The sequence below is a fragment of the Rhinolophus sinicus genome, linkage group LG07, assembly GCF_036562045.2.
Source record: "Rhinolophus sinicus isolate RSC01 linkage group LG07, ASM3656204v1, whole genome shotgun sequence".
In the NCBI taxonomy this organism is placed as follows: domain Eukaryota; kingdom Metazoa; phylum Chordata; class Mammalia; order Chiroptera; family Rhinolophidae; genus Rhinolophus; species Rhinolophus sinicus.
In genome coordinates, this window is record NC_133757.1 from 26,934,661 (window position 1) to 26,948,177 (window position 13,517).

Below are 13,517 nucleotides of genomic sequence, written 5' to 3' on the forward strand. Positions count from 1 at the left end.
TAAGAATCCTTTCCTCTAAAACTAAGTTTCCTCCTGTTGCTGCAGGCATTGACGCGTGCCTTGTTACACTGCACAGTGACATTGGCTGGTTGTGCTGGGTAAAGATCTGATCTCATTGCTTTGTAATTAAATTTTAAAAGGTGTTACATTTTTAAGAGGTAACAACTTTAAAAGAGCTGCTTAGAATCTCAAAGACCTAATATTTGGGTTAACTATTGGATTTAACCAAAATGTAACACCTTAGTCAAGGCTCCTCCTTTTTCAAAGGAAAAGGAGCAATTTTTCTTATCTTGAAGGTGTAAGTGCCTCTCCCATCTTTAGATAAGTTTCCTCAGCTAGTCACGTTGATTTCCTTTGTGATGCGCACATTCAGAGAGACTTCACTGTAAACAAAAAGTCAAGCTTATTCAACTTGTGCTTCGCCTTTTAACTCATCTGAAATTCTTTTTTTTTTAGGCAAGGCCATCAAAAACCCGTACCTCTGCCAAGTAAGTAATATGAAGTCCTGAAGGGTAATATCCGGTAGTGGTTAAGGCTGGATGGATCTTCATGGCTGAGCTGCTTGGGTTCTAACCCAACACTGCCCCTTCCAGCTGGAGGAGCTCAGTGTCCTCTCTAGCTTGTTTCATCTGTAAAATGGGGCCAACAATATTTCTCATAAAGTTGTTTTGAAAAGTAGAGAGATTTGAGATAATTTTTACTTTTTTTTTTTTTTTTAGTATTGATTGAATATTTTACTAGTCATACTGGTTATATTTTATTTCATTTTTTACAAAAACAATAGAACTTACTATTTCAAAATAATATTAAGTAAAACAACATACAGTAAATACCTGGTATACTGCGTGGTTTATAGAAGTTCCCCAATAAATGATAGCTGTTTAAATTAAATCTAAAATATATTTTAATGATTATAAAATAGATCTGCAAAAGGTACCCTGAAAAGCTTTGGCAAATATCTGGATAATTTTACTAAGACAAATATAACCCTAAAAATATATGCATCAGAAAAATCAGTCTTGCAGAACGTAACTGCCCAAACCTTGATTTGCTTTCTACTTAATGTAGGAAAAAATGAAAAAATAAAACAAACTTGACCTTACATTGGTAGTTTGGAAAATATTCCAAAATAATCAAGATTCAACAAATTTATATACAGAGAAAAATTGTTATATACAAAAATTACGTGCTTTTATACTGAATAAATTTTTTAGGTTTTAATTAGATTTTTCATTCACCTTAGATAAATTAAATATATAATAACTACAATTAAAAAAAAAATTCTGAACACAGTGAAGATGGTTTGGCTATAGAAATTTTGTTTTTCACTATGTAAAGCTTTATTATGCCTTGTATTGTTTTTCAACCCAGTCATTCTTGCAATTAATATTTACTGACCATCTGCCATGTACCAGGTGCTGTTCTAGACAAGAGGAATAACAGCAGTGAAAAAAACAAATAGAGCCTTGCCCTTGTGGAACTTATATTCTACTGGAGCAGACAGACAGGAAAAATATACAACTAGATAAATCATATAATATCAAGTAAATCCTAAAGTGCTATAAAGAGAAACAAAACAAGGTGGCAGAGGATGGGGTCAGAGAGGAATGGAGGCAGTGAAGTGACTGTTTCAGGTGAGGAGGTCAGGGAAGGCCTGGCTGTAAAACGGGGTCTTGTGGGCAGCTCCTCCCACAAAGGGCAGATGTGAGGACAAAGTGAGCTAAAGTGTGGAAAACAGACAAGGCCTGGCACATATTCATAGCTCAGAAAGTCAGCTTTGAACTCCCCTGGCTGCCCAAACTGCAGAAAGCACCTACCACTTTGCACTGTGTGCCCTGGGAGAGCCTGACTACCCACCTTCTTTTGCTGCTTCTACCTGGGAGGCCCATCCCCGCACCTTTAGAGCGCGCCCATCCTCCAGACCCAGCCTTGCTGGGCCTGCCACGCCCTCCCTGCTGCCCTCCCTGCTCCTTCCTGTTACTGTGAACGTCATGCTGTCTGGGAACATCCAGGGCACTTGCATTTGAAGTATTTAGTTCATCTAAACCTATGTCTCTTGCAGACTTCCCCTTTTAATAAAGGACAATTCTGGTTGCTCTGGTCAAAACCTTAGAGTCGCCCTTGACTGCCTCATTTGCTTTCTTCAGACACCTTCCGACTGTTTCTTCAAAACATATCCGGAACCCAGCAACTCACTACTCCCATTGACGCCATTTGTTCTAAGCTACCATCATCTCCCGCCTGGGCAAGCAGGAACACTGATTTGGCCTCCTCTGTCTACTCTTGCCCCCGTCTATCTCCTTGCAGCCCTGTAGCCAGAGTGATCTTGTTAAAAGACAGGCAGATCACATTACTACTCTGTCCAAAACCCTCCCAAAGCTTCCCATACCTCGCTTGTTACAGCTCAAGTCATGTCAAGCGGTCCACCAAGTCCTACAGACCTGGCCCCTTCATTACCTCCAGTGTGACCTCATCCCTTGTTTCTCTCTCCTTTCCTCACGGCACTCCAGGCACAGTGGCCCCCTCTCTGTTCCTCAAATATGCCAGGTCTTACATTCACTGTTCCTCTACCTGGAACGTTCCTTCCTGAGATGGCCTCATGCCTCCTCTCTCCACTTGGAGGTCTTACTCAAGTGTCACCTCAGTAAGGCCTTCCCTGACCAGCCTATTTAAACATACTACTTGTCCGAGCCTATCCCCAACCCCCATCCCTGCTTATTTTTCTCTATAGTGTTTAGGACTCTAATATTGCATATATATTTACTTATGTCTTTATTGCCTAGCTCACTCCATTAAAATTTAAGCTCTAGGAGGGCAGGGCATTCTGCTGTTTTGTTCACTGCTACAGATCCCCAATGCCTTGATCCATGGGAGGCACACAATGAATGAATCAGTGAACGAATAAATGAGTGAATGAACGAATGCAGTGAAGTATTTTCTCTATTTCACATGTCTTCACATTTAGACTGAGTTTACACCTTTAAGGCAGCAATTCTCAAATGCTTTGGTCTTGGGACCATTTTAACACTCTTAAAATCATTGCAGACCCAAAGAACTTTGGTTTAAATGTTTCTGTCTATTGATATTTAATGTGTTAATTCAAACAGACATTTAAAACATATTTATTAATCCATTTAAAAAACATTAAACTTATTACATGTTAACATATTTTTATGAAAAATAACTATATTTTCCAAACAATTAGTGGGAAGAACGGCATTTACATTTTTGAAATCTCTTTAATGCCCAGAGTAACAGCTACAACTGGATTCTCATATCTGCTTCTATATTCCATCTGTTGCAATACATTTTTACATTTTTTTAAAAAGATTTTTTTATTGGGGAAGGGGAACAGGACTTTATTGGGGAACAGTGTGTATCCAGGCCTTTCTTCCAAGTCAAGTTGTCCTTTCAATCTTAGTTGTGGAGGGTGCCCTTCAGCTTCAAGTTGTTGTCCTTTCAGTCTTAGTTGTGGAGGGCACAGCTCAGCTCCAGGTCCAGTTGCTGTTGCTAGTTGCAGGGGGCACAGCCCACCATCTCTTGCGGGAGTCGAACCAGCAACCTTGTGGTTGAGAGGATGCGCTCCAACCAACTGAGCCATCCGGGAGCTCAGCAGCAGCTCAGCTCAAGGTGCCGTGTTCAATCTTAGTTGCAGGGGGCGAAGCCCACCATCCCTTGTGGGACTTGAGGAGTTGAACTGGCAACCTTGTGGTTGAGAGCCCACTGGCCCATGTGGGAATCGAACCGGCAGCCTTCGGAGTTAGGAGGATGGAGCTCTAACCACCTGAGCCACTGGGCCGGCCCCTGTTGCAATACATTTTTCTGGTTGAAGTATATAAAGAAAATTGGGCTTCACAGAGATATATATTTGGAAAAGACCTCACAACCCCTCTGAAAGGCTCTTGGGGATCCCAGCACTCTCAAACCATGGTTTGAGAACCACTGCTCTTAAGAATTTTTTGCTGTGTGTGATTTTTCAGTGTGTGTGTTCCCTAGCAAAGTGTTGAGGTATAGGCATAGTAACTGCTTAAGATATAAAGAAGATCCATTGATTTTTCAAATCCCTTTCAGGATTTCCAGAAGGGGGAGGCCCTGCTGTAGATGGTCCGTTACCCAGCTTTTCATCTAATTCCAATTTGTCAGAACAGGTATGAAATGAACACTTATTGTACCAGTAAACTGCAGGAAAGGGTATGTCTTCTTAAAAGCGAGAGTTTGGAGTGAAACAGAATATATTTTAAGCCAGCTTATGAGTTGTGATTTGCTGATGGGTAGAGAAAATTTTTTTTCAGTTATTAAGACCTTGCTCCATTTATTCCAATTTGTATTCTAGATGCCCTAAATAATAATTTGTGTTTCTTTGAAGCTAGCAGTGTATTGTTTTTATTGTTCTTTCTCTCACATAGATTCTATTAAAACTACATAATTTTCACAGAATAGACCTGTGGAGGCATATGATATTAAAACACATAAAACAGCACAGTTTATAAAAAGAGAAAGGACTCCATGTGCCCTTGGGCAAGTCTCTTTAAGCTTTCTCAAATATAAAATAGGGATGATAGCATTTATCCTTCTTGTGTTCCAAGTAGTCACAAAAATCAAACAAGATAATATTTATAAAAACATTTTGGAAATTATAAAGCACTCCACAAAGTGACAACAATAAGATCACAATGGAAAGGGAGATTATGACTTACTTAGGAGAAAGGAATAAATGGTTCAGGAATCTAGCAGGATTTAGGTCGTATATTTAATTACTAGGGTTGGCAGCCAAGGCCAAATGAGAAAAAAAGTCAATTATATAATCCTGTGATTGATCAAAGGAAGCATAAAACTCATTTTCAAATTACTGGTCCACATATAGTTAGGCCTGTCTTGGTAATGCACAACGGGACTCTGTTTTTAATGCACAAAAGATACAGTGCCAGTGAAGGACTACTTCATGCTTAATGATGCCTTCTGTCTCACAGGAAGCTGACGTTCATTGTAAGCCGTGGTACGCTGGTGCCTGCGATCGAAAGTCTGCCGAAGAGGCATTATACAGATCAAATAAGGTTTGCCCATTTCTAAATCTCATATTTTGCCCTCAGCCTATAATAGACACAGTTGTCATCCTGATAATATGCTAATTAAATCATTGCAACAATTATAGATGCAGGGATCTTTTTTTTTAAGAGGAATTACCATCTCCTCCTCTTTCAAGCATCCCGTTTTTGTTCCTCCGTCTCATTTCTACTTGCCCTTTAATCTCTACAAGGATCCACAGGCTCCACTACTCTCCAAACAGTGGACAAGAAGAAAGCTCCAGCGGGAGATCTCTGAAAGGTTTGGTGCTACATGAGATCCATCCAGGAGTCTGAAATAGCAGGCTATGTTGGATCAATGCATGGGTTAAAAGATTGAGGTCAAGATGGCAAAAAGTACCTGGAAAGAGATTTTTAAGGAATCCAAGCCCCATCATGTAGGAACACTAGGGACAGTTTGGACAATCTAAGATTAAAGTGCCACGTTCCCCTTTCACTCTTTTTTTTCCTCCCATTTTTTCACTTGTACCCTACTTCGTCAGAATGTATTACATACTGTTTTTTGCCAACCTCGTTTTAGTCCTAGCTCTAACAATTAAATATGTTAAGTGCTTTCCATTAGTCCCTTTGGTGGCTTCCCCAATTATCTCTTTTTGTTTGATGAAGCTCAGTTTTTAGGAGATTCTCAAGAAGAACAGTGTTTACATTATTCTGGAAGTTCTTGCACATTCAAAACTGCTTTTCATAGCCTGAAACCTGGAGGAAATCTTGGCTGGATATAAAATCCTTCGCTTGAGTTTTTTTAAAGTGTGGCGCCACTGGATTGTTTTGTTCTACATGATGCTGTTATTTATTTATTTATTTATTTATTTATTTATTTGCCCTTATATGTAATTTGATATTTAGTCTGAACACTCTGCAGACTTTATATTTTTAAAAGTCTAATAGTTTTACCAGACTATGTCTCTGAGTTTATTTCCAGGTCAATTTTTTTCAGGTAGATGAAGCCCTTTCAACCTGTTTTCTCTTATTTCTTATTGATTTAAGTTTTCTCTTATTTCTAATATGTTTTCTTAAATTATAGTCTTAAAGAATAATTCTGTTTCATTGTTTTGTTTTTCCTCTTTAAGGACTAAAGTTACATGTATTTTGGACTTTTTTTGTCTTCCTTTCATTTTCATTCCAACCATTCTGGCTCTATCATATTATTTTATTAAATGTCTCTCTCTCTTTCTCTCTCTCTCTCCTCCTCCCTCCCTCCCTCCCTCCCTCTCCCTCTCTCTCTCTCTCCTTCTCTCCCTCTCTCTGTCTTGGTAGATTACAGACCTTCCTTCGGATATTTATTAAATCTTTATTTCAGGCTGTTGTCCCTTGGGCATCTTGTAATTTCTTCTTCATTTCTGAGACAGGTTTATCTTTCTCTTTACTTTATTCCCTGAGTTTGATCAAGTTTTGTTGCATTTCTTCTTTCTGCTTTTCTGTTCATAATTTTTGAATATATGATTCTAGAATATTTTATAAAATATTTAAATTTGGAATGTTGTGTTATAGTTTTTTATCTACTTCAATATAAGCTATGGAAGAGAGAATTTTCATCAGCTGAAAATTTCTCAACTTTTTCTTTATTTTGCTTAGCATGATAATCTCAAGGTCCATCCATGTTGTCACAAATGGCAGTATTTCATCTTTTCTTATGGTCAAGTAATATTCCATTGTGTTTATGTACCACATGTTTTTTATCGAATCACCTATCAAAGGATACTTCAGTTGTTTCCATGTCTTGGCCACTGTGAATAATGTTGCTGATGGACTCACTGGTTTTGAGCTCCAGCACTGGGGCAGCAGCTTGAGAGGCACCAGGGACATACGGGGAGGAACTGAGTTGTCTGGCTTCAAAGTGAGGGCTGGAGGAGCAGCTTTTTCTACCTTCTTCTTATAGTACTTTGAAATTTGTTTGATTTTTTTTTTTAATTCATAGGCAACTTGTGGACATGGTTCCTAGTTCAAGAGTGCACTCTAGGTTTGATCTTAACGTGTCCCCTCATGCATTTCTAAATCCTATAAACATAATACCTTATTTAGTGCATCAAAAAGTGCATTGATCTCACTCAGGATTTTCTATAAGTATATGTTTTATACTTATAGAGATAAGTATATATAAACATACGTAATTATAAAATACAAGTTTATGTTGTCTATAAGTATACAGTTTACTGAAATATTTTCTTGGAAAATAATAAAACAAACTTATTGATAATAAAAATCATATAACTAAGTAACTATATTTTGAATGTAATATATGATTTTTCATAAACTGATTTCTAACCTGTAGAAATGTAAGTAATACTAACCAGAATTATGTTTTTCTTTTAATAAACAGGATGGATCATTTCTTATTCGGAAAAGTTCTGGCCATGATTCCAAACAGCCATACACATTAGTTGTATTTTTTAATAAGCGAGTATATAATATCCCTGTGCGATTTATTGAAGCAACAAAACAGTATGCTTTGGGCAGAAAGAAAAATGGTGAAGAGGTCAGTAATTTCTCTTTTAATCCAAGTCTAACTTTGTATTGAATACAATGGCATCATACTGTATTAGATGCTAGAGATGAGGAGAAAAAATATAAGTGTTATTGGTCCAAGGCTTACATACATGTCATAAATAGAAAAAGTACTATGTTTGGGCAGTATATACTATGAGAGAAAAGAAAAGAGGAAAAACTGATATGATATAAAGGCTGCATCTTAGTCCTTTTATCCTGTTACATAGTGAGGTCAGTCTGATTTAGTATTTTAGTCCAGGAGGACATAAAAATCAAGATTGAAATGTCAAATAGAATTAGTGGTATAAAAATCAAGGTCAGTGGCCAAAGCTACTAAGTCAAGAACTAGGATCTCAACTCAAATACCAAGGTAGATGACCAGGGAAGGATCAAATGAGATGCAGAAACCTGAGTTGAAACATTAGACTACACCCTTGGACCAGAATGAGATTTCAGGCCTGCAGCAAGAAAGAAAAAAAACACATTACAATGGGTCTTGAAAATTAACCAAACACGAATTTCAACTCCTTTTTAATCTGGACCAAGCTCAATGCTTACCACATCTCTGTTTAGCTAGCTATTCCTATAAGTAAGCCCTGAAATATCGGCTGGAGTAATCTATGAATGGTCAGAAAGGGAGTGACACTTGTTCTGGTCTTGAATGATGGGTTGAATTTGAATAGGTAGAATGAAAGTTGGAGGGGATGAGGAGAAAAGTAGAAAGAACAATCTAAGCAAAGAAATGGCATTTTAAAACTTCAAGTTAAGAAATATTTATTTTTCAATACTCCTTCAGAAAGAACTACACCCATTCCAAGCCCAGCACTTGTTAGAAAGTGAATTGTTAGAAAGTGTCATATTGCTGAAGTGTCTGTTTTCTCTAACAGATGAAGTCAGGGGCTAGACTATGTGTTGTTCATTCTATATTTCCAGAACCATAGCACAATGGCTGGCTTCAGTGGAGGCTTGATAAGTACTTATTAAATGAATGAATGAATTTATTGATTGAGTGATTATAGGCAGGAGAATAGCATTTGTAAAACAAACTGGTAATGTCTTGTGTCATTAGAGAGCAAAATGAGTGCTCTCTGTTGTGCTTTTTTTAAAAAAACTGTGGTAAAAAATATCATTAAATTTACCATATTGACCATTTTTAAGTACACAGTTTAGTAGTGTTAAGTATATTTACAATGTTGTGAAGCAGATCTCTAGAACTTTCTTATCAGGCATTATCTTAAATGCTGTACTCATTGTACAACAATTCCCCTTTTCCCACTCCCTATAGTCCCTGGCAACCACCATTTTACTTTCTATTTCTATGAATTTGACTATTTTAGATGCCTCATATAAGTGGGATCATACTATGTTGGTCCTTTTGTGACTGGCTTATTTCACGTAGCATAATATCATCAAAGTTCATCCATGTTGTAGCATGTGACAGGATTTCTTTCCTTCTTGAGGTTACACAGTATTCCATTGTATTTATTATACACCATATTCTGTTTATCCATTCACCTGTTGATGGACATTTAGGTTGCTTCTACCTCTTGACTATTGTAAACAGTGCTGCTATTTACACATGGGTGTGCAGATATCTCTTTGAGATTCTGCTTTCAAGTCTCCTGGATATTTCCAGAAGTGAGATTGCTGGATCATATTTTTACTTTTTTGAGGAAACTCCATGTTGCTTTCCATCATAACTGCATCATTTTACAATCCCACCAACAGTGCACAAGGGATCCAACTTTTCCACATACCTGCCAACACTTGTTATTTTCTAGAGTTTTAAAATAGCAGCTATCCTAATGGGTACAAGGTGATATCGCACTGTGGTTTCAATTTGCGTTTCTCTGATGGTTAGTGATATTGAGCACCTTTTCATATGTTTGTTGGCCATTTGTATATCATCTTTGAAGAAATGTCTAGTCAAGTCCTTTGCCCATTTGTAATTAAATCAGTTTATTTGATCTTTTGTTGTTGAGTTGTAGGAGTTCTTTATTATTCTGAATATTAACACCTTATCAGATATATGATTTGCAAATATTTTCTCCCATTCCATAGGTTACCTTTTACTCTGTTGATTGTCACATTTGATGAACAAACAGTTTTTAAGTTTGATGTAGTCCTATATGTTTATTTTTGTTTTTGTTGCCTTTGCTTTTGGTGTCATATCCAAGAATTCACTGCCAAATCCAATCTCATAAAGATTTTCCCATTTTCTTCTAGGAGTTTTATAGTTTGGGGTTTTATTTTACTTTTAATAAAGTCTCAGATAGTTAGACAATGCAAAACTCTTGAATCTTAAAACAAACACTTATCAAGTTGAAACTTGGATTTTAAAATATAGATTGAATTATCATGTAACACCAGTTAAACTTTAACAGAACTTTTTGCTTACAAAACCTTCATTCTCATTATAGCATTTATCTGACAAATCTTTTTAAATCAATGCTCCTAATAGTAGTTAGTAATCAGTGGTAAGAAATAGTGGTGATCTTAGTAAGACAGAGTGACTTTGAATGGGTGGTTTCATTGTAAAACCTCCCCAGGGCTCCAGAACTTCTGTATGAGGTTTAACGGTGAGTGAGGAGCTGTCCCATTTAGAGGTCCTGAAATTCTCTCATATAAATAGGGAACTCGAAGAGAGGCTCTGACTTCCTTGTCTTGCTAGCAAACTCTGGTATAAACAAGGATTCCTCTTAGACTAAAGAATCTTCATCCCTGCCTCAGGATGAATAGATCAGAGCTTTACCTCACTCCCCACATATCCAGCCTATGTATACCAACATAAATAGTATACTATTATAATGGCATCTGGAAGTACTGACAGAGTCCATTAAAACTCTTACTTCAATTATCTATAAGAAGATTATCTCTCCCATATACTGAAAATCTGAATGGAAAATGAAAACTTTAGTTACATGATGTCAACCATGTAGATATTTTGAAAAGTTTGTTTGTCTGTATTTGTGTTTGGGTGTATATGGATAGAAAAAGTAACCAACTGATTAACTGTTTAACTTTTTTATACAGCTGTTTTAGTATTGTATACAGTATTGAGTCATTTTCTAGTTTTGATATCTGTTTGCTTTATTTTATTAACCATGAGATTTTGAGTTATCAAACAAGTTGTTTTTCTGTCCATGTATGAATATCTCTAATACACTGAATTAGTCTAGATAGTAAAAAAAGAGCACTGAGGGGAAATGCAACTAAATTATGCTCAATTCTTCATGCAGTTAAATAAAAAATATGCCTCAACACCACCTCCTACTTCAAACATTTCAACTCAACTCCCTCCTTCAAACATTAAATCCCCAAACACTACAATAAAGCAATACTTAAAAATATTTAGGGACTAGAAGGACAGAATGAGATGTTTATTTGTGTAAGTATAGCAACTCTTTATATGCTTCCTGGGTTCAGAACACACTTTTCCCTTGGAATCCACTTTTAAGGGGTTGTACTATTTCATTTCCTGGTTCTTCAGTTCATAAATTTAACTTCCAACTGCATCAGTTTAACAATATGCTATGCCAAACAAACAGAATGAATGTCTTCATGAATATCATAAAAGAATTTCAATGGCAATTGCAAGAGAGCTGAATGAAGAGAAAGTAAGAAACAAAGACTCATAGATGCCTGTCTCTCACCTCTCCTCCCGGACAGATAGCCAATTATCTAAAAGACAACTGGTATTTCATTTGAAAAAGTTGACCGGTATTCTGAATACTACACAGTATTCAAAATATAGATATTTAGAAGCTACCCCAATAATCAATAAAGGCATTTAAAAATTTTATTCCAGATGTTTGTCTTTATATAAAAAATTAAAAGACAATAAAATCAATTGGTGAAAATTGCTAAATTTATGGCACTGTTGCAAAACAATTACCACTTTTTAAAAAATGTCTCTAAATGCATTTATTTGACGATTGTAAGCTTGTAGCACTTTTGTATATTCAATGCATTTGATTTCATGTTACATTTTTATCTTTCATTCAAAACACGGATCATTTTTCAGAAAAAAGATGTGATAACCATAAATTAAAATCTACAATTGTAACAGCTATCTACGATGTCACCGGGGTAGTAACTGGGGGATTATCACTTGGTGAGGAGTGTAAATGTCTAACTATTACATTGCTAATAAAAAAAAATCTACAGAGAATATTAATTTAATATATGAAAAGATAAATATGTATGCTAAGTGCCTAGCATGGAATTCCATTATTAATTGGGCATTAATTTAGCTCTAAGCTAAAATTTAGTTCTAAGCTAAAGCAAAAATGGAAATATGAGGGTTTATAAAGTTTTCCTTATTTATACAAAAAAGAAAACATAAACAAAAACATGAATTAATCTGGGAAATAATTCTTTCCTAATACTAAATTCTACATCAGTCCTTGTATCGAAACTGTTCAACCTAACATAAATAATGTAGAGAAATTCAATGTATGACAGTTATACACTTGAAACTAAATTTAAAAAATTAAAATATTACATTATAACTCAATGAAGTAATTTCTCTAAGCAGTTATACTGATTAAACCTGTGAGTTCTTTTTAGTTTTAATGAATATAGGAAAGGCCAAGGTCTGCCACCTCGAAGGTTATGTACAGTCTTTGTTAGACATTTTTTGGTAGAATGTCAGCGGGGACCTAATAACTTTGACTAACTTGAGAAAGCGAAAGAAGATGGGAGGAGTGGAGCTTAAAGTTAACATAAATGCCAGTGTATAATTCATCTCTGTTTTCTTGCTCTAGTACTTTGGAAGTGTTGCTGAAATTATCAAGAATCATCAACATAGTCCTCTGGTTCTTATCGACAGTCAAAATAACACAAAAGATTCTACAAGACTGAAATATGCAGTTAAAGTTTCATAAATTAAAAAAAAAAGGTGGTCAACATCGCTGCTTCAGACATTTTTTCTATTTCTACTTTTAAGAAGAAGTCCCCAAGCTTCATATTTTGGATTATGAATCATCCTGTAATAAAATTGAAGATGGAGGCAGCTATTGGGGTGGTCATCCACTTCTTGATAAGAAGCTCACATGACCAGATGAACTGTTAATATCTGGTGAGGTTGAGTTATCATGCTATTAATATTCTCCAAATAAATGTCTTTATTTAAAAGAAACAGGTGTAAAGTATTTTCAGTCATGTAAGAAAACAACGTTCTATTTTCAAAATAAGAACATAATAATCTTGGATAAAACAAAGCTGCTGGAAATTTAGACCACCACAATGGTCATTGGTGCACTAACATAACTAGGATATCTACTGACAATGCTTGACAATTATGTCTTGGTTAAAATTTTTATTTGTAGAAAATAAAATATAGATAAAGTATGATAGTTGTAAGAACAGATAAGGGGGATATAATGGTTCCTTTTTGTGAGTGCTCCCAACTGTGGGAAATGTATATAGATATGACCTTTCTAGATGTTCTTATCCATGATTATGTTGTTAGCTTTGCTTACTAAAAATAATTATGCCCTCTTTGATCTGCGTGTCTAGTAAATGAACCCTAAACTTGATATAAAGTTCAAAGTAGGATGAGAGCAAAACTAGACTAAAAGCCTAGGGAAACTTCCCACAGAACAAGGTCAGGAAAGTAGACACTGATGAACCCTAAGGAATAAAAGAGTGTTATGAGCAGCCATATCCAAGGTCTTAGCTCATCCCAGAGATGTATTATACTTTGTCATATCAAAGCTTTTTATTCTACTTGTATTTTAGACAGCATTGAAATGATAAAGCAGCTAATTAAGATAAATCTAATAATTAAATGAGGAATGTACTTGACCACTGAATAAGACAGCAATCTGTGAAAGGATTTTGAAAAGCTAGAAGGTAATGATTTCAGAGTAACTTACAGACTCACTTGTAAAGATAACTGTATTTTTAAATGTCATATACTGTCATGATTACTAGCTATGTGAT

At 35.8% G+C, this 13,517-nt stretch overlaps 2 protein-coding genes across 6 annotated transcripts in view; one reads left to right on the forward strand and one right to left on the reverse strand.

The window, feature by feature from the left end:
* The window catches only part of BLNK (B cell linker), a 71,963-nt gene extending 59,252 nt beyond the window's left edge, over window positions 1–12,711 (forward strand). Inside the window, exons 13-17 of the mRNA XM_019724775.2 lie at window positions 457–488; window positions 4,072–4,148; window positions 4,971–5,054; window positions 7,405–7,560; window positions 12,338–12,711. Of these exons, the coding sequence (XP_019580334.2) occupies window positions 457–488; window positions 4,072–4,148; window positions 4,971–5,054; window positions 7,405–7,560; window positions 12,338–12,457 (469 nt within the window). The 3' untranslated portion in view covers window positions 12,458–12,711. The remainder of the gene's footprint in view (window positions 1–456; window positions 489–4,071; window positions 4,149–4,970; window positions 5,055–7,404; window positions 7,561–12,337) is intronic.
* ZNF518A (zinc finger protein 518A) overlaps window positions 1–13,517 on the reverse strand; it is a 93,599-nt gene that overhangs the window by 41,117 nt on the left and 38,965 nt on the right. Inside the window, exon 5 of one of the 5 annotated variants that reach the window (XM_074339302.1) lies at window positions 15–629. The exons of 3 other annotated variants lie outside the window; for them this stretch is intronic. The gene's annotated coding sequence lies outside the window, so the exon portion shown is untranslated. Of the gene's footprint in view, window positions 1–14; window positions 630–7,490; window positions 8,030–13,517 lie in introns of those variants that run through there. One more of the 5 variants, XM_074339301.1, reaches the window with a different exon arrangement.